Below are 26170 nucleotides of genomic sequence, written 5' to 3'. Positions count from 1 at the left end.
GGCCCGGAGTGGAAATATCCAAACTGGTTCTTCATACTTCACGTTTTATAGACAGAATTTTCCCTAAAGGATATACTTTCATTAGGTCATAAATGCACCAACAGAGGAAAGAGAGCGCAAGAGGTGTGTGTGCGCGCGTCTGTGTGTGTGTGTGTGTGTGTGTGTGTGCGTGCGCGCGCGCGCGCCGCGCGAGTCCGGCGGCGGGGCGGGGGTGGGGGGGGTTGGGAGGTAGGGTCTTGGGGCGGAGGGGTATGCCACCCCCGAGGAGAGCAGAGTTCAGGGACAGGCGAGTAGAAACCATCCTCCGTGAGGCTTCCTAGGGCTTCTGCTTCGTTGTTTTTAGTTCTTACATTTCTTTTGGGTTCCACCGGAGCGCCTAATTGCCCCAAGTCCAAGTACTTGCTTGCCTAAAGACCACAAGAAGTGGGATGGGGGAGAGAAACGTGGTTTTCAGAAGTTCATTACAAATTTAACTCGTGGAAGATTTTTAGTTGGGGCCTCAGTACCTGAGCCTAGGTGGCATGGAAAGAGGTTGTCTGACGACTTTCGGTTCCCGCTGGACCCCATTCCTGGACTGGAAAAGTTTACCTCCCCCAACATCCAAGAGATGCGACTCCGTGCTCTCAAAGGCGAGGGCTCGCCTCGTCTGCGGCCCCTGTTGCAGTCAGGAGAGAAAGTTGCAGACTGGGATTTGCCCTGCCTCAGCTTAGCTAGCCACGTTGGTTTCTTCCAGCACATTTCTCAAGAGTGAGTCGGAGTTATGCAACCAGCATCATTAGCCTGTATCGAGTCCCAGGGAATACTTAAATCCACGGCACTGATTTCACACCTAGAAGGCTGTAGAAGTTTCGAAATTATTGTAAAACACCACCCGGATGATATATTGTCTGTTTAGGCCAGATGAGCAAGACACACGCGCGTATTCTACGTTTAAATCACACCCCGAAATGTGGAGACGATGTTTCTATGGGATCTACACGCGACAGAGAAAAACTGGAACAATTAATTATTGCTCTCTTTTTCGATTTCCTGTTTCTAAAGAAAGCATTGGTATCAAGGACGAGTTAGGTAATGTGAACTAAAGAGCAAGCAGGTCGCTGTCGTTTAGATCTAATCACAATTCGTAGTTCAAGCAAAACTGCCTCTGACACCGTGTGTATTCCGCTACTCCTCTCCGGCTGCCCCGGCAGGGACGCCCCCAGGAGTATTTATTCCTAGGGCTGGAAACAAAACAACTAACCCGGTCTGCTGCGTAAGAGAGCGCTCCAAGATGGACTGCCGGAGAAAGGCATTTTGACCCCGCTGGAAATTACTCATATTGACAGACGCCCAGGGAAGGTAAATTACCCAGCGCGCTGACGTTACGCAGAAGCGCGCCCTGTGGCGACTCCGCCGCGGCGCCCAGGGGCCAGAGGCTCCTAGTTCGCTCCCCCAGATTCCAACAAAGCCTCGCTTTGCTTCGCTGGGCCTGGGATTTCAGCGTGAAGGCGACGGAGAGAGCGGTAAAAAGGTGCCAGAGAGGAATCGGGCGAGACAAAACCAGAAAAGCAATGGGAAAGAGACGTTCTGCGCTGTAGCGCAGGAAAGCTGTTGAGCCGGGGAGAAAACCAGCAAAATCCGCAGGGGAGGGAGTGAGGGAGGAGGCAGGGAGGGAGAGTACCGCGCAGCTCTGGGCTCCCAGGTCCGCCACTTGGGAGGTCCCGGCCCCAACGCAGGCCGGGCCAAACGTCCCCCCGGGAGGCTCGCTGCTCGGGCGGGGTCACAATTACACCTCGGCTCCAGGCGTGGACTTAAAAACCAAGTGGCGGGGGGCTGCAGTCTGGAAGCAAGGCCCTGCGGTCATCAGAGGGGGGCCGGGCCAGTGCGCAGGAACTTTTTACAAGGCGTGTGGGTACAAGGGGGGAAAAAATCAAAATAAACCACTTTCATCCAGCGTGGGCCGTGAAAATAAAAGCTGCCTTATAAAGGGGGCGAGCGGGAGTTTTGAAATTTAGTGTGTGTTTTGCTTTTATATAGAGTTTTGTGGTTTTACCTGATAACCTAGGGGGAACTGTGGGGAAAATAACTGCTAGATTTTTTTTTATTATTATTATTTCGGAAGAGGGCTGCAACAGGAGTTCACAGGTTTCTCCCAAATTAGCTTGTGTCCCCAAACTGGAAACAACTGCATGCGTCCGTATATATCATTATACAAATTGGGGGACAATACTCGCGTGACCGGATTATTGTTGATGTAAAGCGGGATCCACTGGTCTCACCTCTTTTCTTTTTAAAAGTGAGTCTTGAAAACTGAGTCTGCAGAGGAGGCGGAATGGAAAGCGTCAGAAAGTGTAACATCTCATTTTTACTGGCGATTGGACTGGAATCCTTCTCTAAGAGCAACCCGCATGGCTACAAAATACCCTGCTCAGGGCGCAAAGACCAGGCGAAACTGGCCGGGCGGCTGCAGGGAGGGCGCCCAGCCAAGCCCGGCTCTGGCCCTTGGCTCAAAGAAGGGGACCTGACAGCCGGTCCCCTCCTGGGCAGGGTAGGGCTGGGGGAGGCGGCTACCTCCTCCCGGACTTGGGCCTCGCGTCTGCGGTATTTTTAGCTTCTCTCTCTGGGTTCCCTAGAGGCTCTTTTGTAAACCGAATGGAGGCTCTCCAAACTGCCCTCACTTGGAGGGGGTGTGGGAGTAGGTGGAGGCGGCTGCATGGGTATTTTGAAGGGGGAAAAAATTGCTTACGTTTACATTAAAGCCAAAGTCTCTAGGTTTTTGTCCTTACTGCCTTTTCTCTTTTTCGCCCCCCTCCCGGCCCAGGCCCATGGGAACACGCCAAATTCCATACCGCATACCGTGGGGGGTATGAATGGGTAGGATCTAGACATTTAGAGCAGAATCAGAGTGTCGTGCGCCCTTCCTCTCCGCCTTTCATCCCGGCTTTCCCGACCACTACTGCTCCCGGGAGCCGGCCTAGGAATGGGAGGAGAGGAGGAGTCTCTGTCGCCTTCGAGGAAGCAGGGACACGCGGCATTTGTTTATTTTTTAAATAAAGGCTTATAATAAGTCCAACTGTTTCTGCAACTTAGTTTCCAACCCAGTGTGGGCCCAGGGATGCGAACCTCGAGACCCAGATTGGCAAGTCTCAACTGGGCAGATGTTTATTACTTAGAACTCCAGGTCTCCCTGCGCCCCCTCTCACCTTGGAGATGCCCTGGTCCAGGTTCCCGGCTGGGGTCGCAGCCAAGACTTTCATGTCCCGCTTCTCCCCATGCCGGATCCGGCTGGGCCCCGGACGGCTCCTGTACCTGGCCTTCACACCGCCTCGCGATCCCTGCAGACAGCGCCATCCCCCCCCCCCACCCCCGCCGACCCCCGTTCTTACGCTCGATGCTGCCCCTCGAAATTGCCCAGGCTGGCGGGACGGTGCTCCGCTGTGGAAAACAAGGACGGGGAGGCAGGAGCCAAGAGCTGGTACTCTCTGCTTCCGCCTTAGAGTCAATCCTCTCCCCTATCCCTTCCCCACAGGGAGTGTTCGGCCTTGCGGCGCACCCCAGCTGCCTGGAGTGCTCCACGTTGCCCCCACGTCCCAGACGCCGTGCCTCTACCCACCGGATTGCCTTCGGGGCCCCTCGGTGCTGTGTCGACCGCGCGGCGCCGTGGGTCGTGCGAACAGGAACCACCAGGCCCACCAGATCTGCGCTCCCAGCAGCCGGGTAGCCTAGCGTGTCGAAGATGCTCGGAGGAGGAGGAAGTGCAGAGAAAACAGAAGAGGAAGGAAAAGGGGGGGGGGGCTGACATACACAAGCACGCAAAACTGACTTTGCTGATGGACTTTTTCAGTTTCACACGAAGCGACCTGTAGTATCTGGAGAAGGTTTTTGAAGACGTTTAGGAGGGAGGGTGAGTTTTCTGCTGAGAAACTCAATCTGCCATACAGTAGCGGCCCCATCTGGGATCTGTCACTGCTGACAGCACCACAGGGCACAGACGTGATCTTCTGCACAGCCTGCACTCCCCGAAATACCCTCCTTAATCAAAGGATGTCTGCGCGCCGGAGCTCAGCTGACCGCGCCGGGAGCAGAAGGGCCAGCAAATCCACCCCCCCCACCCCGGCCCGCCCCCCTCCCCACGGACACAGCAACGGCCCCTCTCCTCTAACTAGCACATTAATTAAAAGCGGAAAGGAGACAGAGGCTGATGTCATTGCTCTCAGAAGATCTTAAACGTAAAAGAGTCATCCTGTGAGAATCCCTGAAAATGACTTTAATGAATAATTTCAGAGACAGTTATGGCTTTGGGTAATTACTGAGCGAGAATATGAAAACCAGATTTGCAAAGCAAAGGCGATGGTCAGGCGGCCCGGCGGCCACTTTCTCCCCTTAAAACCGCACCAGCTTTCTTCTCCGCCAAATTCTAGTTACAGACTTGGGATGCATGTTCGTCTTTAAAAATAAAAGCAACAAACATGCATTTTTCTGTTCCTGCATTTCTGCCTTATCCTAAAGGCAAACAGGTCAGCTCAAGGCAACCACAACCCACTTTGGGTAGAAGCCAACCAGGCACTGGCCTCAGTGGCCATGGACTTCCATCTTTTCAGGAAGGAGCTATTAACCACCACTTTGGTTTAGAATGATTTTTTTTGGGGGGGGGGGCTCTTCCGTAGGTGACTTACAATAAAAGTTGAAAACTCTGCCCCCGAGTAAATAAAAAACCTGTTTGTTTCAAATCCTGTCAGCTGTTGGAGCAGCAAACAAGTGAACAGCGAATGACCCCACTTCTTACAGAAAAATCTGCAGGTCTCCCTGAGTCTAGTTCTTGTTTGCCATGATGATTTCGTTCTACAATAAGGAATGATGTTTTGAAACGCTCCATCTGGTCACAGGGATGCATCAGGCTGGGCTTGGTTGTTCATGATGAGTTGTGTGCAAGAAAGTATTAATAAAAAGGTATTATAGGCAAAAGTAATGTGGGTGTTTGTTGTTAGTTTCGTTTTTTAATGGTCTGTATGGTTCGGAAAACTGCCCGCTTGTCTGAGTACTCCATCATTAAGGAAGATCTTGGAGAAGCCACTTACCAGCACCCGTGGCAAACTGCAGTATGCAGCTATTATCTGCCCCTCCCCCCTAAAAGCAGTTAGGCCCCTCCTCCTCCAGTCATTAAGGATTCAGTTGTCTTAAAGTCCTTTTCTCCATTCCTAGCCCCCAAACTCTCCCACTCACTGCCCAGCTCAATGTTTTCTTCCCCTTCTGCCAGGGATAAGGGTGGGTAGAAGGGGGAGCCAAACTCTCTCAAATGTGACATTTTCACTGACTTAGGAGGAAATGGTCCTCATCCGTTGTAGATTACATGAAGACACTTTGGAATTTAGTGTACTGAGTTGCCTCAAAGAATTGAAGAGGGGTGAATGTTTGGGAAATTTTCTCTACCAGATTCCCTGTTTATTGTTGATATCTCCCCCCCCCCCCCCAACAGATCTTCTTGTCACTACCTTCAGATCATGGGCTATGAATTATTTTCCCTCCAGCTAAATTCACTGTAAGCACTGGCTTGGGCTTTGCAACCTGTGTGTAAATAAATAACATCTTCTGGGTTTGCTTTGAGTCCTTGCATTGCCCGATTAAATCGAGATGTAGGACTGATCCATGATGTGGCCAGTTCTCTCCCTGTGGAGACTCTGAATCATGCAGGCCTTGCCCTCCCCTCCCCCATCCTTGATAAAGCCATCCTCTTCCCTAGGGTCCAGTGTTTCACAGCGGTGGTTGAGAGAGAGCCCAGACTGAGGAATCGGCTGCCTGCCATAGGTGTGTGTGGCCTCAGGCAGTGGTTCCTGAACACCAGGTGGGGGGGCGGGGGGGGGGGAGGGAGTTTTAGAAGCTGAAGCCTTCATTTCTCTGACCTGACCTGCTGAATCAGAATTTCTGGGGTGGGGTGAAAATGAGGCCTGAATTTATAATTTTATCAAGTTCTTCAGAGATTTTGGGTAACTACTGTGATCAGCTCCAACCTAAAGTGCTCTGGAGTTGGATTCATCCTAGAGATCAGACGGTGCCGCAGGACGCTAAAGTCGGAGGTCCAGGGGGTCCTCTCCCCTTCTGGAATGGTACAAATGAAACCAGCCTCTGCTCTGGGCACTGGGACACAGTAGGAGACAAGCTGCTGCCAGTCGTTGTTTCAGCCCAAACCACTCGCACTGGGGAAAGCGGGAGGGTAGACAGAAGAAGGTTTAGCGTCTCTGTCCTTTGGATCCATTGGCCTTTAACAGCAGGTGCAGAGACAAAGGTTCGGAGATGTGGCCTGTTTGGTAATTAGCGTCTGTCCGGACACCTCAGTAGGCAGAAACTCCTACTATTTTGGCCTGAGGCCTGTGGGGCCCAAGCGGGTACCAGTGCGGAAAGGGCAGCCCCAAGAGCCGCCTCTCTTGCCTCTTGCCGGCACGGGCACCGCGGCCCTGGCCGCAGCTGTTGGTGTAGGAGAGCGGCACCCTGGGGCAGGGAGAGAGGAGCGCCCGCAGGTCAGGGCCCGCTGTGGGAGGCTTTTCCAGGCTGAAAGCACCAGACGCAGCGAGTTGGAAAATTTAAAGTGAGGAAGGGGCCAGTAGAAACTGTAACTGGCCCCTCCTTACCTCCAACAAGAAAAACAAAAACGTCTTCTGGGCTAAAAATACATATTTAGAAAGTCCCTGTGCGCAAGCAGGCGGCGCGTTCCAGCTGCCGGCCTGGCCCAGGGAGGACTTGGCCGCGCGGCCGCCGATTACACCCAGCTCGGCTGGGATGGCTCCGAGCCGTCTGCCCTGACGTCAGCGAGGCTCCGGGCCCCGCCGCGGCGAGATAGGCAGCGCGGCCGGGCGCGGGCGCGGCGCTAATCACTCCCAGATGTCCCTAATAGCGGAGATAAAGACGGACGGAGCGGCCGGGAATAAATTTGTAATCAGGGCTCTACCATCTGATCATCAAAGCGGCCCAAATGCCGGGAGAATTTGAAGGGAATGTGTGCGTAGGGGGGTCACGTTTAGGGGAGAGGCGGGGGACGGGATCCTCGAAGGAAACTGACTTGGGCAGGGTGGAGCGAGAACAGGGAGAGAAGTCGAACTTCTGTGCGCGTGTAAGTCAGATACAGTGCACTTTAACTTCCACGAGCCTGACTGGCCGAAGCCGCGGAGCTGTTAGAGGCCAATTAGAAGCCAGCAGACAGTAGCTGTGCGGAAAGTACGCGTGGGGCAGAAGCTGGAGGGTAGAGCTGCGCGCTCCGAGCTGTCCAGCCCCCGGAAATGTGCGATTCGTTTCCTCTCCTGGAGTTACCCCCTCTCCCCTCCTCCCCTTTCTAAACAGTTAAAAAAAAAATGCTTCTTTTTCCCACCTCCCCACCCCCCTCCCCGCTACCCTGTAGACATAAACCCTACACCAAGGTTGAGCTTGCTCAGGAAGGGGGATACTGGAGTTTCGAGCCGAGGTCTGAGGGCGGCTGTAAGGTCTTTCTCTCCGAGGGATCCACGGGCTGCTACAGGCCAGGAATCCAGTGCGTCGCTGAGACTCGTTAGTGCCTATTCCTCGCGCAAGGGGATGGACCGTAGGTGCTGGGCTGCGTGGAAGGAATGGGTTTCCTCAGGTCAACAGGTCCAAAGAAGACCAGCAAGGCCAAGGGTCCAGATTCGGCCCTCCACGAGGCCTAAGCCGTAAGCCTCCTTTGCAGATCATCTCCGCTTGGCACCTACCACCAGTTCTTTTTCCAAATCCAGGCGCGTGGGTGGGACTCGCGCGCAGAGAGAACGAAAGGCGGCTGTGGAAGAGAAAATTGCGAGCCGCACGCGCAGTGTTAGACACAGCATTTCTTTAAAACTACAGGAATAGCTGAGAGGTTTCCCGCGCTTTGTAGACCCGTAGCGCAAATGCAGTTCTGACTATTGTGGCATCCTTTGGCCAGTGCATCGTCGTCCGCGCGCACACCTCAAGCCCTTGCAAGCGGCTGGGGTTCTCTCTGCAAAACTGAAGTCTCGGAAGTAGCTTACAGGCCTCCTTCCGCTCCCGGTGGCTTTGATTTTGAGCTCACTCTCACCCTAGGCACTCCTTCCTGCGAAATCGGCACACAACTCCCCCTCCAGCTTCCTTATCAACCGGTGGGATACCAGCTCTGTGATCCTCGCCAGCAGCAGGCAGCAGCCAGTAGTGGCATAGATGAGGAGGCAGGGATCGAGCCACCCTCCACCCAGACTCTCGCCCACTTGCTACCCTGTCTGGCGACAGGGCTGCACCCACCTCGTCGCGGGGACGACCAGACCACCTGGTCCTGAGAGGGGCGGCCTAGGCCAGGAGGCCCACCCTCCCTAGGTGCCCAGACCTAAGGGCTAACCCACTCCGGTTCTAGAGCTTCCCACCGAGCCCCCAGAGGGTCGGGCGGGGATTTAGAAGGCAGGAAGAACCACTAGTGACGTTGCTGTCTTATTTTCATAATTTCGACCTGAAAAAAAGCTCTTAAAGCTGCCGTCGGTGTCCCAGCTGGGGGAGGGGGCGGTGAAAGTCCTGGAAAATTGTGACTGGGAGCAAGGAGGGTGCTCAGGTCCCACTCTGTTGAGTTTTCCAGGTTACTTCCCAAGAAGTTGAGAATGGGTCTGTAGGAACACGCGCGTGCGCCCCCCGCCCCCCCCCCCCCGCGCGCGCGCGCGCGCGCGCGCACACACACACACACACACACACACACACACACACAGCGGGCGAGCCCTCTCCCCGCCAGGGCTCAAGGGTTATCAGGCGCTCGGCCTGCGAGGCGGTCTGGGGCCGGCCCCTGACAGCCAGATCTACCATCAATTTACCTTCCGCCGCCCCAGCTTCCCATTTAGCTTTTAACGTCAAATCCTGCATTTTTGTCGGCTCCGGCCTGTCTAGAGAGCTTGTGATTTCGCTGCAGGAGTGATTGCTTTTAACAAAATGGCAGCAACCACATTATCCGAGCAATTAAAACAGAGGCCTTTTAGCCGATTCTGCAAGGCAAGAGGTTGGAAACTTTTTTTTTTCTTTAAGCAAAGAAGAAAGGGAGTTAAAAGAGAAATGAATGCGTAGAAGAGAAAAACATGGAAACTCGGAAGACACTCCTGCCCAGCACAGCACTCACTTCCCGGTACTTGACAACGTGGGGTAGGGATGTTGGGTGGCGGGGAGCGTTGGAAAGGTTGGGATGTCCTGGGCGACCGTGGAGATGGAAAATCTGGGGTGTCTTGACACTTAGGGTGTGCATCCGGTCAGTGGTTCGGCCCCCGGAGGCGCTGGGTCTGCTGGACGTCTGGCCGGTTGGGATTTCCCACAGGTTGCAATGTCGAGATGGTTGAGGTGTCGCGGCCGGGTGCTGCTGGGCCAGAGGAACTGCGCCGGCAGACAGGAGAGGAGGCGGGCAGCGCCTGGCCCGGGCCAGACAAAGAGGACGGATTTCTGCAGCGCGGGTTTTAAAGCATGCGTAGCAGCAAGCTGCCCCATAGTGATGCCGCTGCCAGGGTCTTCTGGATCTCCTCTGCTGGTGTTTAATAAACCAGAAAAAGTGTTAGACCTGCAAAAGTGCATTAAGGCCCAGATGGTAAAGGCAAGCGCAGGCACACTTCGTGTTAAAGATAACTTCTCTCCAGTTCCTGTTTTAAAAACCTCACCACCTCCGCCACCACTCACTCCACTGTTTTGGTAATCTCTTTTCTTCCACCCCTAGGATGTTGAAGTCTCTCTCTCTCTCTCTCTCTCTCTCTCTCTCTCTCTCTCTCTCTCTCTCGAACGGATTATAGTAAAGATGCAAAAGGCCGCTGGAGACAGGGAAGGGAGAGAGCCACTCAGTCAAACCATCAGGAATCCCGAGAGTAATAGAAAATCAGGGCGCGCCTCCCTACGCACCCCCCCCCCCCCCCCCGTGCTATAAACAAAGGCAAGTGTCTGTAAACACATCCCGCGCCCACCACGTCGGCCCAGCGCCGCCTGACCCGAGGGGAGAAAGTTCAGATCGCTTTGGCCGAGTTGTTCTAACCCCTCGCCCTCGCGTTGTCAGCTGCCCGCAGAAGGAACCCACAGAGCCACTTGCTCGTCTCTCTCCCAGCACTTGAGAATTTGCCCGCTGCAGGCGGCCGGCTCAAAGTGGGCGCCCGCGAGCCGTGGGAACCTCTGGGGTATCGGGGGGGAGGGTCTGTGCCTGGAGCCGAGGTGCGAACATCACCCCGAGGATGGGTTCCAAGATGGAAACCCTCTGGCAAACCTCCCTTACACCAGATTTATATACGTGGCGTTTCATGAAACAAACCGCTTTTTAATACGTTTCACCTTTCTCCACTCCGCCCCCCCCCCCCCCAACTTCATCTCTTCCCTCCTCCCTCCCCTCCCTGGCCTGCGGAGTCCTTTATGGCACTTCAGTTTCTCTGGTTCCTAGAGCAGATTCCGGCTCTAGCCGAGACTACGGGCAAAGGAGGCCTCAGGGACTTCCTTTTGGGATGTGCTGGGACTCCTGGAGACCAATCCTCAGACGGGTAAAGTCCCCCGCGGCTGGTAGCCGAGGGAGGGAGCCTCTTGCTCTGCTGGCCTGGGGCCGGGAAGACTTCAGTCACCGCACAGTTAATATTGAGTTCCTTGTAGCTCCTTGTAAATCCAGACCCCCCCCTTCACCCCCCTTTAAATCTTTGGTTGTGTTAGCGATTTCTTACTTGACGTAAAATTCCTTGTTACCTAATCATGCACCTTCCCCCCCCCCCCAAAGCTCTTCTCCTCCCCTGGCCGGCTCAGAGGAGAATCCCCCTGATGAAGACTACAAGCAAAAACCTCCTCTTTTCCTCTTTTTTCTTTTCCTAGATGAAAACCTTATATTTTGAATTAAAGACTCTAAGACTATTTCCTGCGGCTGCAATAGCACCTGGGATCTTCCTCAAACCTCCTCCACCTAAAAGGTGCTCCCCAAACAAAAACCAAAGTCCCCACAGAATGGCATCTGGTTGATTTCAGGAAAACAAGGACAACTTTCTACCTTTCCAGCGAACTGCCAAGGTCCCTCGGCCCCAGATCCTCCTACTACAGACAACTCAACCTTCTCCAGGCGGCTGGAGGCTGGGGGGTGGGGGGAAGGAGACAGGACTTGCAAAGAGCCCAGGTCCTTTAGTAGGATTTTCACCAAGGCCACTTCCCTGGGAGGGCGGGAGCTCACGCTGATGACTGATCGGAACTACGGACTCTTTCAAATAAAGTTAGAGGCAATCATGATAATTTAGTTTACTTCTGAATATTTTAAATATTATGAAAACAAGTATAACAGTTTTGTTTTCAAAACTCTTCTGAGGTATCAACCATTAAAAGATTGGGGTTTTTGTAAAAAAACACACAGTGGTTTATTGAATACTTACAACGTTTACACCTTCAATATTAATTAAATTCCACTTAGTTTTAGAGGACGGAAGTGCACAAAACAAGTAGCTGTTGGAAACATCTTCGAATAGGGAACGACCACAGATGAAAAGACAGCACTAGATACCGACCCCAACTGAAATGTTAGCGGCCCCATTTTCTGCTTTGAAATAAAACTTTATAATCCCCAGGAATATTTATATCCAAAGGCCAAGTATTAAAGATACACTTTACATACACACTATTGTCTGCTGTCTTTATCTGGAAGGGGTTGGGTAAGTGGGGTGGGAGCAACGCTGGTGTCTACACAGCCTTGAGGGAACATTCACACACAGAGAATCTACGAGACGACGGGATCCCTTACCACGCGGGAGTGTCCTCTTCATATTAAAATATGGAATGCTTTTCTTCAAATATCCACTTTTTTTTTTGTTTGGAGGGGGAGGTGGGGAGCGGATGCCTCAAAGGGGGGCAAAGAGAGGGGAGGCAAATTGCACATAAATAAACCGGATGATTCCAAATGCAAGAAGTCCTCAGAGCGGATCGTGGAGAGCTTGCCCGGAGTCCTGGGTCTGCTTCCGGCTCCTGGGCCCCGGCTCACTCGCGCTCTCCTCCTCCTCCTCCTCCTCACTGCTTGAGCTCCAGGGCCCAGACGTGCTGCGGCCAGCCCGTCCGGCCTTTGGTTTTCTTGTCGTTGCTGCTCACTGTGCTTTTCAAGATTTCGTTCTGGGCAGAGGAGAGGCGAAGGAGAGAAAAGTGGAAAGAGAAATTCAGAAAGGAGACCTGGTTCCACGCCACCCGCCCCCCCCCCCGCACTTTCCGGGGAGAAAAGGAGAGAATGAAAGAACGAGTAAGGGATGAGAAGGGGATGGTTTCAAGTCAGCCCCGGCAGGAAAACGACGAAGGTTTGCGCAGCCCTAGCTACCGCCCAGGCCTTCCACGCGCCTGCAACGCTCAACTACCGGATAGGCAAGCTTATAAACAACCAGCCGTTTCCAAGTCGTTTATGGAGGGGCTGGGGGCCTTTTCTCTGACTCCAGATGTAGGGGCGCGAGCGGGGGTCGGCGCTAAATCTGGTTTCCCTGTTTTCAATCGCAATCCCAGATTCGAGCTCTAGGGTAGATGGGGGAGACGTTTCTTCTGCCCTGGCCTGGGCTGGCCGGCAAGGGGCTCTGGGCCACCAACTCGGCAGTGCCTCTCCTCCAAGGCCTCTGAAATCCCCGGTTATTCCAGAGGTCACTCGATTATGCACAGACTAAAGCACCACAGACCCCAAAGAAGAAAAACTAGACAAATGGGATTATTTCCCAGGTCCTCCATGGCACTAGCCCTGCTCTGAACACCACCAACCTGTGGGCACTTGGTCGGAACTGGAGAAAACTGCTTTTCAGTTATAGTTCTGTGTTCCTGATAACAACAATGACAGCGACCATATTAGCATTTACTGTTTGTCTTAAAATGCTCAGGGGAATAAAACAAGAAAGACCCACGAAGTGCACTCATCTGGGAAGTTTCAGTACAACCTCATCGCCAAAGAGAAACCGGAGCTGCATTTTGAAGTTAAGAGTACTTATTATTTACGTTTACCTCTATGTCTTCTGAGCACTGCGATGAGAACAGCCTTAAAACTCTCTTATGATCAGCGGTGGCCTAGTTCTCCAGGGAGGGATAAGGGGCCGATAGCGGAATAATTGGAACCTAGCACTTGCAGGCGACTTATTTTAGAAATACCTGAAAGCAAGATCGGATTGGAGGCCAAATGAAGGCTCTAAAAGACATGGAATGACTGGGCCAGTGCAATCGAAAGATCAGGGGGGGGGACCCTGAGTCCGAAAGGCATGCCCGAAGTGCCTGTGGGAACAGCGGTAACCCGGAGGGAAGATCACCAGCGCGGAGCATCCCCCTTAACCTCCTCCTCCTGCTGCCGTCCTCTCCCATCTCCTCAGCTTCTTTCCATAACCTGGTTTTAACAACTTTGGCTTAGGATGCTGGCAAAGGAGGGGGGGATGTCATTGCTCAGCCCAACTGGAAGGAGGCCGGTGGTACCGCTCCCCCGAACTCCGCACCCCCTCTGCCCCCTGCCCCCTGGTACTGACCAGCTCCTTCTTCCTCTTCTCTTCTTTCACATCTGTCTTCTTGATCTCCGCCTTGAAGGCCTCCGCCTCGCCATTCTGGTCGTCCTTGGCCAGCAGGTCCATGAGGTAGGCGATGTAGCTGGTGGCCAGGCGCAGCGTCTTGATCTTGGAGAGTTTGGTGTCGGCGGGCACGTTGGGGATACACTCGCGCAGTTCGGCGAAGGCGCTGTTGATGCTCTGAGTCCTGCGCCGCTCCTTGCGGTTAGCAGTGCCCCGGCGCTTCACCGGGCGCGGCCCCCCTAGGCCCGGGGGCCCGGCGCCCGGCGGCACCCCCCCGTAATGGGAGTGGTCCAGGCCGGCGGCGCCGCTGGCGTACTCGGGGCTGTAGGACAGGGCCATGCTATAGTCGGGGGGCGACATCTCGGGGTGGCCGATGAGCCAGCCATGGAAGTAGGGGTTCTCCTCGTGGCTGCAGCGGCTGGCGGCGGCGGCAGCGGCGGCGGCGGCGGCGGCGGCGAACGGATAGCCCTCATGGTGCACCACCGGGTGGTGGGGGAAGCCCCCCACCAGACTCATATCGCCCTCCGCGCCCCTCCACGCGCCCCAGCGTGCGCGCAGCCCCGCCGCGCCCTCGGCCGGGGCCCCCGCTTCGGCGCTGGGCGGCCTCCCCCACCCCCCGCCCCCCAGCCCTCGGGCGCCCGGGCCGGCCCGGCAGCCGCAGAGGGGGCTGCTGCAGCCCGGGCCCCGATCCCCCGCCTGGCCCGCCGGGCCTGCCTCAGCAGCACTGCGGCCGCCGGCTCCCCATAGGGCGCGGCGAGCTGGTCCCGGCACCGTGCGCCCCTGGCCGCGGCCGCCGCCGGCTCCCGCCTGGCTCCCCGGCCCGCGCGCCGGCTCCTGCTTCCCGGGCAGCTGCGGGGAGGCAGAATCCTCTCGTGCTCATGCAAAGGTGCCCGGGCTCCCGCGAGGCTGCTTCGCGGAGTCGCCGGCCTCCACCGCGGCGGCGATCCCGGCACCGAAGCTAACTCGGAATCCCAGGGCGAGTCCGAGCCGCGGGTGGAAGAGCCGGCCCGGCTCTGGAGGGAGGCGGCGGGGTCGGCTGCTCACTGTGAAGCTACCTCCGTGCGACCCTCCCCTTCCCGCCCCTTCCCCTCCCCCCACCAGCCCGGTCTGGGTTCTTGGGCGCTTATTGTTTTAATGAAATTTTTGGTTGTTGTTGTTTTTGGTCCTGGAAATGTGATTTTAGCAGCGGGTAACGTGTCCTCACTCCTCCCGGGCTCCCTCGGAGGGCTTTCAGAGAGGTCTCAGTGCATCCATTTTCTCAGATCCTCTCCTTCTTTCAGGGGAAGGATCTGGGGCCCTGCGGGCGCCTCGGAGCGCGAAGGCGGCGGCTCGGGTTCTCGGCGGAGTCCGCGCAGTGGCCGAGGGAGCTCCTGGGTGGCGGCGGCGGCGGCGGTTCTCCTGGGCTGGACGCCGTGAGGGGAGGAAGCGGATTTTCCCAGCAAGATCTCCATGTACAGCTACATCTTTAGGGCTGCTCGGGTTAATATATGTCGTCAGAGGCTCCTCACGCCAATCCCGGGGCGGCAGGGGCGGTGCCTCTCGCTCTCCGCAATAAAACTTTTTGATGTTCTCGTTGCTAATTGTCGAAGTCCTCTTCCAGGATTGGCTGCCCCTTCATAACCATAAGATAATTAAAACGAGGGGGGGGCAGGGTTAAAAAAACTTTTTTATCAGCTAGAGGTTAATGCAAGTGTTTAACAGATGCTGTCCTATTAAATTATCCCGCCCCCCCCCCCCAAGTCTGAAATATTGAAGAATCTCAAACCAGGTAGAGTATCACTCTGCTTTCTTTTCTGGTTAAAAACAAACAAACAAAAAAAGGTGGAGGGGACGCAGATATTTCTTTTGGAGGTGTTTTTGTAGGTAACCGAGGCAAGAAAATCAGCAGGCAGCCGCGTGCTATTTTTGCGCGGGGGCCGAGCGCAGAGGCGGCGGGCGGCGGGGTCCCTGCAAAGGGGCGGTTGGGGGCCGGCGCTGTCTTCTCGCCGAGGCGCGCAGCGAGCGCGGCGCGGAAAGGCTGAGGCTCCGACCTGAGCGCAGGCTGGGAGTGCCCGCCTCGAGGTCTCCTTACTTACCCACCACGGTACCCTGGCCAGGGCCGTCTGAGGTGGCTCCTGTTATCGTGGCTGCTTTTGAGGATCATGGTTAAGACCACCGGACGGACGGTCAAGCCGGTTGTAAATACCCTTCTTTCCATGTTCTTCAGGGACACCAGCCCCAGCGACGACCTTGGACGATTTCAACGCTCAGGCACCTCGATCCCCCGAATTCGTGGTGTGGCCGGTATCACTGTTCCCCTGGTTTAACTAGCCTGTTTGGTAAGTAACTGAATATTTTTTACAGCGTGTTCAGAGCTTATTTTCCAGTTTTTATGAACAAACATATAAATATATCTCTGCATTCCTGACTCTCCCATAAAAGCGGGCATCTGTGGAAAGCAGGTTTAGTTATCGGAGGGGAACCATTAAACAGCAGTTTAAGAGGCAGAGCGGGAGGACGGCTCGTGGATGTTTAGACTGCTGGCCTTAGTGATCTTGAACGCATTATAACGGAAAATGGATCTCCATTTGTAAGTCAGCGGGCCGCGCGGGGCACCAGGGCCGCGGCGCCCGCGTGGCGTGAGCATCTTGAGGAAGCTGGAGAGAGGCTGGGGCGGGGATGGACAGGGGCAGGAGCTGAAACATCCTCAGGACTTGGTTGGGAGTCGCAAAGGGAGCCGGCTATGCAGATCAGGATGCGGCCCGAAGGAGTTTGGTGTGGAAAAGGGTGTCAACCAGGACCCCACGCGGCCGTAAATTAGAGGAAGCCCAAGGCAGGGTGCACAGAAGCGTGGGCCGGCCAGGGCGGCCTGGGACTCGCCACTGGGCCTGGCTGGGGTCACCCAGGGGAGACCTTTAACTCCACCTTGGATATTGTACTTTGGAAGCAGGCAGAGTCAGGCCCCAGGCCGCCAAGGGAGCCCCACCCCACAAAGGGAGCCCCACCCCAAGGACTCGGAAAGGACAGTCCATTCCTTTCCCGCTGGGCGCTTTCGGCGGAGTCCGCGGTTGGGGATGGAAAGCGAGGTCAGTGCTAATGGCGGGAGGGGTGGTGGGGGTGCCCACCTCCTGTGCTGCGGGGGGGTGGGGGGGGGGATGCAGGGCCGGCTCCCTCAGCCTTTGCAGCCCTGGGCAGCAGCGTGGAGAAATACTGTTTAGATATTTCCGTGGCTGGGCGTTAGGACAGGGGAAGATCCTCGGAGAGGGGCTAGGAAACCCAGTGTGGGAGTGAAATGTCCGTTCGGGCCCTTTCTCTCCCCTCCGCAAGGGGTCAATTTCCCTGGATGCCCCCAGCATAGCATTTTAAGGCAGAGAGCAGGGGGTGGGGAGAAGCTGAAATCAGATTTGTTGGTAAAGTGCCACTTGGGCATGGATCAAAATAGCGAGCTAGAAGCCCTCGACCCCCCAACTTGGATGGGTCTGAGATTTTAGCACAAGCAGGGTGTTTTAAAGACCATGTTCTTCAAGGAAAGAATATAGGTAGTGTGATGGGGTTCTGTTTACATTTTCACCGGGGAGGCAAACCCTGAATGTGTAAATACTGGTAGTTCAATCCTCTGACATGTGATACTTTTTTTTTTTTTTTTTAAGTCTGTTTATAAGAACACATCTAGGCCCTGGAAGCAGGTAGAAAAAGTATGATGGTGGCACCCAGGCTAGCAACAGATAACTGCTCAGGGAAAGAAGTTGGTAGGCTGCTTTCAGACCCAGAGGGAGTTTTGGGAACTGAAAGGAAGAATGGCTGAGTTGGGGACTGGGATGTTCTGTCCATCAGAGGTGAGTGGCCTCAGTGTCGAAGCCATCAGACTTGGCCACTTTCAGCCTTCTCATGCTCTTTGAATTGAAACCAAAAATGGGCAAATCTCCTCATGGCCCCAGATATCACGGCAAGTGATAAAAGAGATGGAGAACACGGGACAGAAAAGAAAAAAAAAAAGTCGTAAAAGATGCTAATCTGAGCATCAGTCCTCACTGACAGTGTCATTATCAGTTAATTAATGCTGTGCAACAGTCTGGGGCTTCATGTAGCTCAGAGAGCCAGACCCAGAGACTACATACAGCCTCAGAAAGGCAATTTGGAGGCAGGGGACAAATGGGTGAACTCCAGCGTCCTTAACTGTAGTTATTAACTCGCAGAGACCAGACTGGCTGAGGGCCATTCCCAATTCACAACCAAACGAGTCCCCTTTTTTCTCATAGAGTCCTCTTTTGTACCTTTTGCTGCGGGTCTAATGGGGGTGCTGGGTTAGTCTGCTGCTTTGGAAAGCTGTGAGGCAGATCCACCTCAAGTTTGCCCCCTCCCACCCCCCCACCCCCCAGTTTAGACGATTACACAGTCTTTGCTTTCTGGTGGTAGTGGGGGAGGGGGGAGAGTGATGGAGGAGAACAGTGGGAAAAGAAAGGGAGGAGGGTGAATTTTCCAGCTGAGATGTCAGCCAGGTACTGCACTACTGTGCACGCTGCTGAGCTGTCCCCCTAAGGGTACAAGTTCCAGTACTCAAAGGGCGCAAGCATCTGAGATGCTGCAGGCTGTTGGCCACCCTGGGTGCCCGCAGGAGGAATCCTAGTGAGGGTGTACTAACTTGCCTCTCCTTTTCTGAGGCCATGGGCTGAGTTGCAACCAGTCTTACCCAGGTGGGCAGCCCCCCGTTTGGAGACATGCTGTGATTCCTTGTCCAGTCTCCACTGTAGCTGATGGTCTACCCCTGTACCGCGCGATACGTCCGCCTCCAGCTAAACAGACAGAACCGGGTTCAACAATTTGTTTTGCGCCCATGTCTCTTGGCTCTTTCTTTCCCTTCACTCCCACCCCTTCCTCTGGAAAAGACTCAAAGAGCCTGGGAGAAGCTGAGAACTAACTCCCTTGCAAACGTTTTGGTCTTGTGAGATATTCCTTTTAAAATCAATCTGCTTTAAACTAAATATTTTTTTTAAAAACTTCAGTCTGTTTTTAGGGAAAATACAGATCTCTCGGAGGTATTTATTATTACAAAGGCAAGGGCAGTTTGTATCTTATGTTTTGCTCATGAGAACTCAAAATAAACTGGACCTGAAAAGAACCAGGCCAGAGGGCCATAAACACACATTTTATGTTTACGGGAATTATGGCTCAATTCCCTTCATCGTTTTTCAAATCTCGTTTTACCTTATTTTCCTGACCAACATAGTTGGAGCGATGGGGCATTCCTTTAAATATCTATAACGCTCTTATATAAGGTGAACCCCAGAAAGTGCAGAGAACTCCAGAAAGAACACCAGACCCAGAAGATGGCAGAAAAAGAAATGTGTTCTCGGAGAAGTAACCTCAGCCTCACCTGTTCCAAGGAAGTTGTTTCTTACGACACCCTGATGGCTTTGCATTTTGTCTGAATTAGGGTGGGATTGAGTCATTTTATAGGCTAGCCACTTGGTCTTAGAACCTTCAGGACATGAAGAATAAGGCATACTGTCTGAGTGGCGGCAAAGGATCTCCCAACTCGGGTTCCATAGTCCCTCCCTTTCTGGTTTGCCTTTTGGGAAATGGTTGTCTACAGACATGGCAAGTGACAGTGACTCCAGAAATGTGGGGGTGCTCAGAGGATACTTCTACAATGCAGGATCACGTTCGATTGGACTCTTATATCTGTTTCCCAAGAAGTTGCCCATGGCTCTTATGAGATTTTATTTGTTCTGAGCACTTTCTTTTTGCATTTTGGGGTGGGGTGGGGTATTTGGGGAGTGATTCCTCTCCCCTCTTCTTTCCAGAGCAGATCTGTGGAGATGGGGGGGGGAGGGGCTGATTCAGCTGCAATGACCGTGGAGGGGCTGATTGCTTATGACTCCCTTCAGTCCAGTGTTTTTGTTTTTGTTTTTGTTTTCAGTCCAGTTTTGATTAGGAAACATTTAAGTCAGTGGAGAAAATGGGACTTGTTTGATGCCTCCCCTCCATTTAGCCTTTCTTTCATATTCCCTTCTTCCCTGCCAGCCCTTTCCTCTTTCTCTCTCTCCCTCCTTCCCTCCTCCTCTCTACCCCCCCCCCCCCCAACCCCTTCAAATTTGCCTTTGAGCAGTGCTTGGATTTCTGAGGTTTCTGATCCCTTCAGGTCATTGAACCTGAAACTGGTGAAGAATAAGATACTGGCTTCTCCTTTAGTCCTTTAAGAAAAATAAGTATTTTTGTAAAACACTGAGATATAATTGACAAATAACGCTGTGTAAGTTTAAGACGTACAATGTGCAAGAAAAATGTCACTGTCCAGTCTTACAGGTAGTGGGAATTTGCATTTTCTTCAAACGGTCCCTGATGAGGTCTTCATATTAACTGGCAGATGGGCTGCTGCTGTGGGAGGTTTTCACTGATACCTGGCCAGTTATCCAAGTTAAAATACTTATTCCGACAAAAGGGAACAAAAGAGAATGCACCTGAAAGGGCCTCCCTAGAGGCAGCGAGATGTGTATATAGGAGGTGCTATTGATGTTGTTATAAGAGGTAAGGTAGATCTGATCATTGCTGTTTTCTAGTAAAGCATAGATAGTTTAGAGCACCAGTGGTGTGAGAAAATACATGCCACAGGATTTCTCCTAACTACTTTGTTTCAAGCAAATTACATACACACTGGCAATATTTTCTTCCAAGCTAGAAGGAAAGCACTCCACATTCAGACGATGAGGAAGCAATTGGAATTTTGCATCCACGGTCTATGGGAAAATAAGCAGTCGTTAACTTCAACTAGTCTGCCAGAGGGTTCAGAGTGAAATACAAAAGCGAATGGCAACTTAAAATGTGGAGCTTTGGACAAGCCATTTAAGTGAGCGGAGGTTTTGTTTGTGACTGGAGGCCCCATGCATTCCCAGTTGTAACTGCGGTGTAGCGAGAATTCTTAGGAAGTTCTGTTCGGAAGCTTCCTTTGCAAATTCATGTCGTTTTTTGTTTGTTTGTTTGTTTTGTTTTGTTTTTAGCCCTGGCAGTTTCTTGCAACCCTTTTCTACTTTATTCTAGGGCCTTTGCTTCTAGACAAGGGACTTGAGCCAGGATGGTTAGGTTTCAGGTTAACAAAAAGAAACCCTTTTATTGTCAATATTAATGGCAAACCTCGATTTTTACAAGGTTTAGGTTTAGCGGCACGAGCAGATCAAAAGCAGCTTGGCTTGATTTCTCAATATTCTCCGGAGCTTAGACAATTAGCTGCAATTTTGCGTCTAACGAAACAACACAAAAATGTTAGTCACCAAAATGTTAAAGTTAGTCTTTCGGCAAGGATTTTACCTGTGCACAACGTGTCAGAAGCTAATAAATTCGTCCACTGAACCTGAGTTGAGTTTTGAAGGAAACGCCTTTAACAAAATGTGTGAGCACACTGTCTTCATTTGCAATGCCACGGAGACCTGTTTCAGCTGTGTGCATTCCACACTTGCCTTTCTGGCTGGGTAAGGATCCGGCAGACTGAGGTCTCTCTGGTAATTTGGGTACACCGAGTCTCCAGTTAATGATAGATAATCAGCCTTTGGGTCATTCGGTCATTCTCTTATTACAAACCCCTCCTGCTCTCTCTGATCTCCTTTCAAACTAAATTTCACACAAACAAATAAAGCAAGACAGGGACAAGTTCCTTAAAAAAAAAAAAAAAAAAAAAGGAGGGAGAAATATTAGAAACTCCTGATACAGAACTCTAAACAAGGAAAGGCAAGCTAAAAGAGGATAGGAAAGAACATCTTATCAAAATGAACATGCTGTGTACAAAACATTAGAAGAGAAGGCTCTGGTTTCTGTTAAAGTGACAGAAAATTAAAATAAAAATAATTGCAGGCAGAGAAGTTATAATATAAACAGAGAAGGCAGGATGCTTGCTGGAAATGCGCAGCACGAGGAGGCTAATTTGTTGTTACAGATTATATATCTGCACCGTGATAGGAGAGGCACTACTTTGTTCTATTTTCCAGAAAAGAATGGCTTTCTTCTTAGTACTTGTGTGAGTGCTCACTTAAGGTAACACAGGCCAAAACCTCGAGGAACAAAAAATGGAATTGCATTCTGCTTGCAAAGCATCCAACTTCAAAAGAAGGAATTGGTTGCATACAAAAAAAAAAAAAAAAAAGCATTCCATTCAAAACACATTTAGAGGGTTCACTAAATTGGTATGACTGATGCTTTTTTGTTTTGCTGACAGAAGGTGCAGATCATTCTCGGGGAAGTCCAACCGAAACCAGCCCTCCCCTGCCCTCTGGAGTCTTCGTTTTCCAGCCTACATCTGCTTGTGACTCCAGAAAGAGACTCCAGATTGGCCAAGGTACATCTCTGACCAGATCCCTCTAGGAAAAGCTCAGGAATGCGTGACTCTAATTGTTCAGAACTCTGGTGAGAGTGTCCCTCGTGCCATTTTGCTGCCCCTGTCTTTGACAATCCCTTTTGGCCCAAGTCCAGGTCTCCGGAAGGGTCAAGGTCTAGCTGCCGGTGTCAAGCCCAAGCCCCAGCTTTTCAATCCTAGGAGAGGTTGGAACTTTGGCTCAGGGCTTGAACAACTCACAGTTCTCCAAGTTAGAGGGGCAGTCCTGAAACAGCAGCAGGTGGTGAAATTATGACTCCGAGATTGTCCCGGACTGAAGTCTGGCATTCCTTGACTTGCTAGCATAGCTATCAAACAATCCATGTCTGTCCCATTTTAAAGAATCCACACTTCACTTTGTTTCTTCTAGGCCCAGTTTAAATGCCACCTCCTCCAGGAAGCTTTTCCAGGCATTGCTTTCCCTCTCTCTGCTCCCCCACATTAAGTCCCCTCTCCGGTGCACCCCCCTCACATATTCTCCGGTAGACTCCAGTGACTGTGGGTTCCTTGAGAGTCCAGTCAATGCATTGGGCCCAGCCTGGGATTTAACGGCTCGTGTCAAAGGGATGACTTAGAGACAGTGGGTGAATTCTGTGTATCCCAATTGCAAGTGGATTGCTTTTATTTTGAAAGCAACCAGAGCTAGGAGGTGGACCTTAGGGAACGGACCTTCCTCGGGATAGATGCCACTTGCAGTGGGTCCGAGCCATCAGCATCAGCGCTGAAAGTGAAAAACCCAGCCCCAGCCCGGACCTCCCCGGGTAACCCCTGTCAACAACTTGAGCGCCAGAGTCAGGGCTGGGCAGGGCGGACTCTCAGGCACCCAAATACTGGCTGCGTGATCTCCAACCAGGTCATCCGTCTCTGTAACCCTTAGTTTCTTCATCTGAACAATGGGTTAATGACACCGTCCTTGAGGGTGTGTAGGGAAGATTAGATGAGATCAAGATGCACTGGAGAGCGAGACGCCTGACACACAGGCTGCGCTCAATAATTACTTATGTACTGTCTCTTCCTGCCTCTTCAGCTTCCTCCCCTCCCTTCCAGCCTCCTCAAGACCTAGCCCGACGACGGCGACGGGCCAGGTGGCGTCGGAGGTCACCGCTTGCCTGAATGCCCCGAGCCAAGAGCAACCGCGGTTCCGCGGGGATCGCAAGGGCCTCAGGCCTCGCAGGACCATGGGCGCTGGAGAGTGAGATGTGGGGCTGCGGCCGCCACCCGGGAATGTTGGGGGACAAGGGGAGCTGCTCCGGATTTAGGCCGCCGGCCCTCCAGCCCTGCCTTGGCTGTTGGGCCGCCTCCTTCACCTTGGTTAAGTTCTCCTTTTGCTCCCCATTCCCGCTCGGGGTGCCCGCCACCAAGGAGGCCGGTTCGCCGCAGCTTAGGCCAGGGGAGGTCACTGCTCTGGGGCGGGATGGATCCCAGCTTCCCCCAGCTCGTCTCTGAGGACTTTTCGCCGGAGGCGGGCAGGAAGGGGTTAAGAGCACCCCTCCCCCCGCCCCCCGCGGCCAATCCAGAGCCCTGGGCTGCGGGCGAAGGCCGCCGCTTCCCTCCTGAGGTCTCATTAGGGAAACCCTCACCGCTATTTTCAACATTTCCTCAATCAAGTGCCTTTAAATAGAGCTGCACAAACAAATTGGCGGCAAAAGCGTAGATCTTGTCACGATTGAGACCAATCCAATATTTCAGCCTTGTTTGCTTTGCAATTACGGCTTGGCTTGTGGCTGCGGTGCCACCGGGGCAAATCTGCAGCCGCCCGCTTTCTCCTCGGCACCCTCGGCGGGCGGAGGAAGCGACCCGCAGCGCCGCCGGAGGGAGGGGGGTGGCGCTGGAGGAGGTGGCGCGAGGGCGAGGGGCGGGCTGCGGAGCCCTCCCGAAGCCCGCGTGCGAAGGGCGCGGGCCCTGGGAAGGAGGCTGGACTTCTCAGGTTCCTGGCCGAGCCCCTGCGAGGCATACAGTAACAATAAAACGTGCGGTACGCCTGCCGAAACCAGTGTCGTGTCCTTATCCGGCTCCTTCCCCCCCCACCCTTCCCTTGCCCCTCACTTCCGTCTCCACTGCATCGTTCTTCGGTATTTGTTAGCGGTTACCGGTTTCCCCTTCTTTCTTGCTGTTAAACTGCAAGCATGATTTGTTATGTTTTCCATAGCTGCTTATTCTTGTTTGACTTCTTGTGCAAAGGCACTTTAAATCTGCTGCAGGAAGAGCAAAGCTCCAAATGGTTTGGATGGGCTCCTGCAGGCGCCTGGCTGCCCCCCTGCCCTCCCCCTCCCCCCTCTCCCCCTCCCCCTCTCCCCCCTCCCCCTCCCCCCTCTCCCCCCTCCTCCCCTCTGTTCATAAGGGATGGCTCTGGTGTAAATCTGCCGCTGCGTGCGTTCGGTCACCGCGCCGGCCAGCAGAGTTTGTATCAGCAGAACAGTAGTTAACTCAAATCAGGTCCTAAGCCTTGTATTTCACAGACAATTAAGTCTTGGCTGCTGTTGAACAAAATTGTAATATTTACTCTGCTCTGTGCTGAGGAGCACTTTTAAAGTCAAAAACAAATACATTTCAAAGAGAAAATATGATAATAAATCTCTTTTTATGGATTTTCCCTGCATAAGTGGAAACAACGTGATTTAAATTCCGACGCCTTCACCCTCCTCTCAGGCACAGCTGAGGTTGTACAGATACTGTCTTTTAACACACAGTCTTCAGGTCTGGGGGGCGGCACCTGCATTTGTGACATTCGATTTCGTTTCCGAGGTTTCACACCCCACCCTAACCCACATAGGCAAATGCAACGAGGATTATGGAATAATTAGGTCTGGGATGGGAAGCCCATTTCCACACTGATTCCAGAGAGGTGCACATGACTTGGGTCATTATTTTATGACTTCATATTACCTTATAAATGACTACCCATTTTCCTCTCCTGTTGGCTTCTGAAGGAGGTGGGAGAGTTGAGGCAGAGAAATATTTTTAGGGGACTCTGGGGTACACGTTAAAATATGCTTCTTTATTATTATGTCAAAATGCATAAGGTATGGACCTACATTTGTTTGCTGGTGGGCATAAAATAAATTCATGGCTATTCTAGTTAATCAGCAATCTCTTTAAAGCTTTACTTTTTTTTTGGTTTATAATCCCACCTAGATTGTACCATAGGATCACCCTCCTATGGTAACATTTTTCATTTTCAGTTTTATTTAAAGCAAACCTCAGAAATAATGGTTTCATAAAGTTGTGCAATGTCAAAGCCACACAATAATATTTCAAGTTCATATGTCATGCACGCCCGTGTATCTCTCTCAAGAAATAGGAAGCAGTAGCTAGAAAGAGTACCATTTCATGAGAATTCTGTCTTCACCAAAAAAAAGAAAAAAAAACAAAAAAACCCCCAAAACTGGTCTGGCATATTATCCAATGCACAAATTATAATATTACTTTCATGTGTGTTAATCTGTTTAGTATTAAAACTGCTATGTCTTAACCATTAACATGTTTTACCACACTGCTTTCAAATGGGTGATCTCAGATAATTATGAAGATTTTGATGTTAATCCCATGTTAAGTGAACAACCATGAAAATAACCTTAAAGCATTATTATTCTAATATAAACGCCAACAAACACAATTATAGAGGGAACATGATTACTTTTTATCTGGCATTATCCTATAAGGATATGGCTACATTCATTTCTCTTTAAATCAGAGCAGTTTTCAATTACTTTTTAATAGAATTTTTTTCAACACTGCATTTCACAGTATCTATAAACCACAACAACTTTGTGCTGACAGATACATATTTTTTCAACATTGTTATTCATTAGCTTCTTTGAAAACTCACTAAAATAGAATAATATACAAAAAATATCAAAATATAGAGAACAACTATTAGGTTCTACATATTTATTTAGGTAAGCCAATGTTATTAAAATTGAAAACATGTGCCTGGCATATAAATGTTTCTTTAAGAATTCTTTTTTTGGATGCACAGTTATTATTTTTTAAACCAACTCAGATTTTCGAGTACTGAATTTTCGCTCTAAACAGGCATTGCATTGTTTTAGACAGTAGCTCCTGGAACAATACCACTCTTAGTATTTGAGACTTCCAAACAACAATTGGAATTGGATAAATGCTTTCAGCTGGGAGCACTTTCTTAATACCTTTGTAGGTAATAGGATTCCCTATTTGTGTGGGGTGACAAATGGACAGTGGGATGGACAGACTGCCTACCCGTTGTGGAATCTACCAGAAAATGAAGTTTTTGAGTTCATTTGTGGTCCGTCTAAAAGAAATTCTGCTAAAATGCGAAATCAGGAAAATCGAGTGAGTGCTTTTTCTGAGTACTTTTATGAATGATGGCTTGAAA

At 52.0% G+C, this 26170-nt stretch overlaps 1 protein-coding gene and 1 long non-coding RNA gene across 6 annotated transcripts; one reads left to right on the top strand and one right to left on the bottom strand.

Moving 5' to 3' along the window:
• The first annotated feature begins 831 nt into the window (after nt 1–831).
• Nucleotides 832–4758, top strand: LOC113602317 (uncharacterized). Its single transcript, XR_003423749.2, has 2 exons — nt 832–1510; nt 3509–4758. It is a non-coding gene; the product is annotated as an uncharacterized LOC113602317 (long non-coding RNA).
• A 6422-nt stretch (nt 4759–11180) lies between these two features.
• HAND2 (heart and neural crest derivatives expressed 2) lies at nt 11181–14129 on the bottom strand. Of its 5 annotated transcripts, XM_053216704.1 has the most exons (4): nt 13434–14129; nt 13069–13188; nt 12688–12744; nt 11181–12063 (listed from the first exon to the last, which is right to left on the bottom strand). In XM_053216704.1, exons 1-4 carry the CDS (start codon nt 13986–13988, stop codon nt 11965–11967), a joined length of 831 nt encoding a protein of 276 aa, XP_053072679.1. In that variant the 5' UTR covers nt 13989–14129; the 3' UTR covers nt 11181–11964. The 5 variants fall into 5 exon arrangements, with proteins under 5 accessions (XP_053072679.1, XP_026924925.1, XP_014943217.2 ...); XM_027069124.2 differs by lacking the exon at nt 13069–13188 and having other exon boundaries at nt 13434–14103; XM_053216703.1 differs by lacking the exon at nt 11181–12063 and having other exon boundaries at nt 12070–12744.
• Nucleotides 14130–26170: the final 12041 nt, after the last annotated feature.

The sequence above is a fragment of the Acinonyx jubatus genome, chromosome B1 (assembly GCF_027475565.1).
Source record: "Acinonyx jubatus isolate Ajub_Pintada_27869175 chromosome B1, VMU_Ajub_asm_v1.0, whole genome shotgun sequence".
In the NCBI taxonomy this organism is placed as follows: Eukaryota; Metazoa; Chordata; class Mammalia; order Carnivora; family Felidae; genus Acinonyx; species Acinonyx jubatus.
The sequence above is the reverse complement of the archived record's forward strand: the minus strand, read 5'-3'. Positions and strand labels throughout refer to the sequence as shown.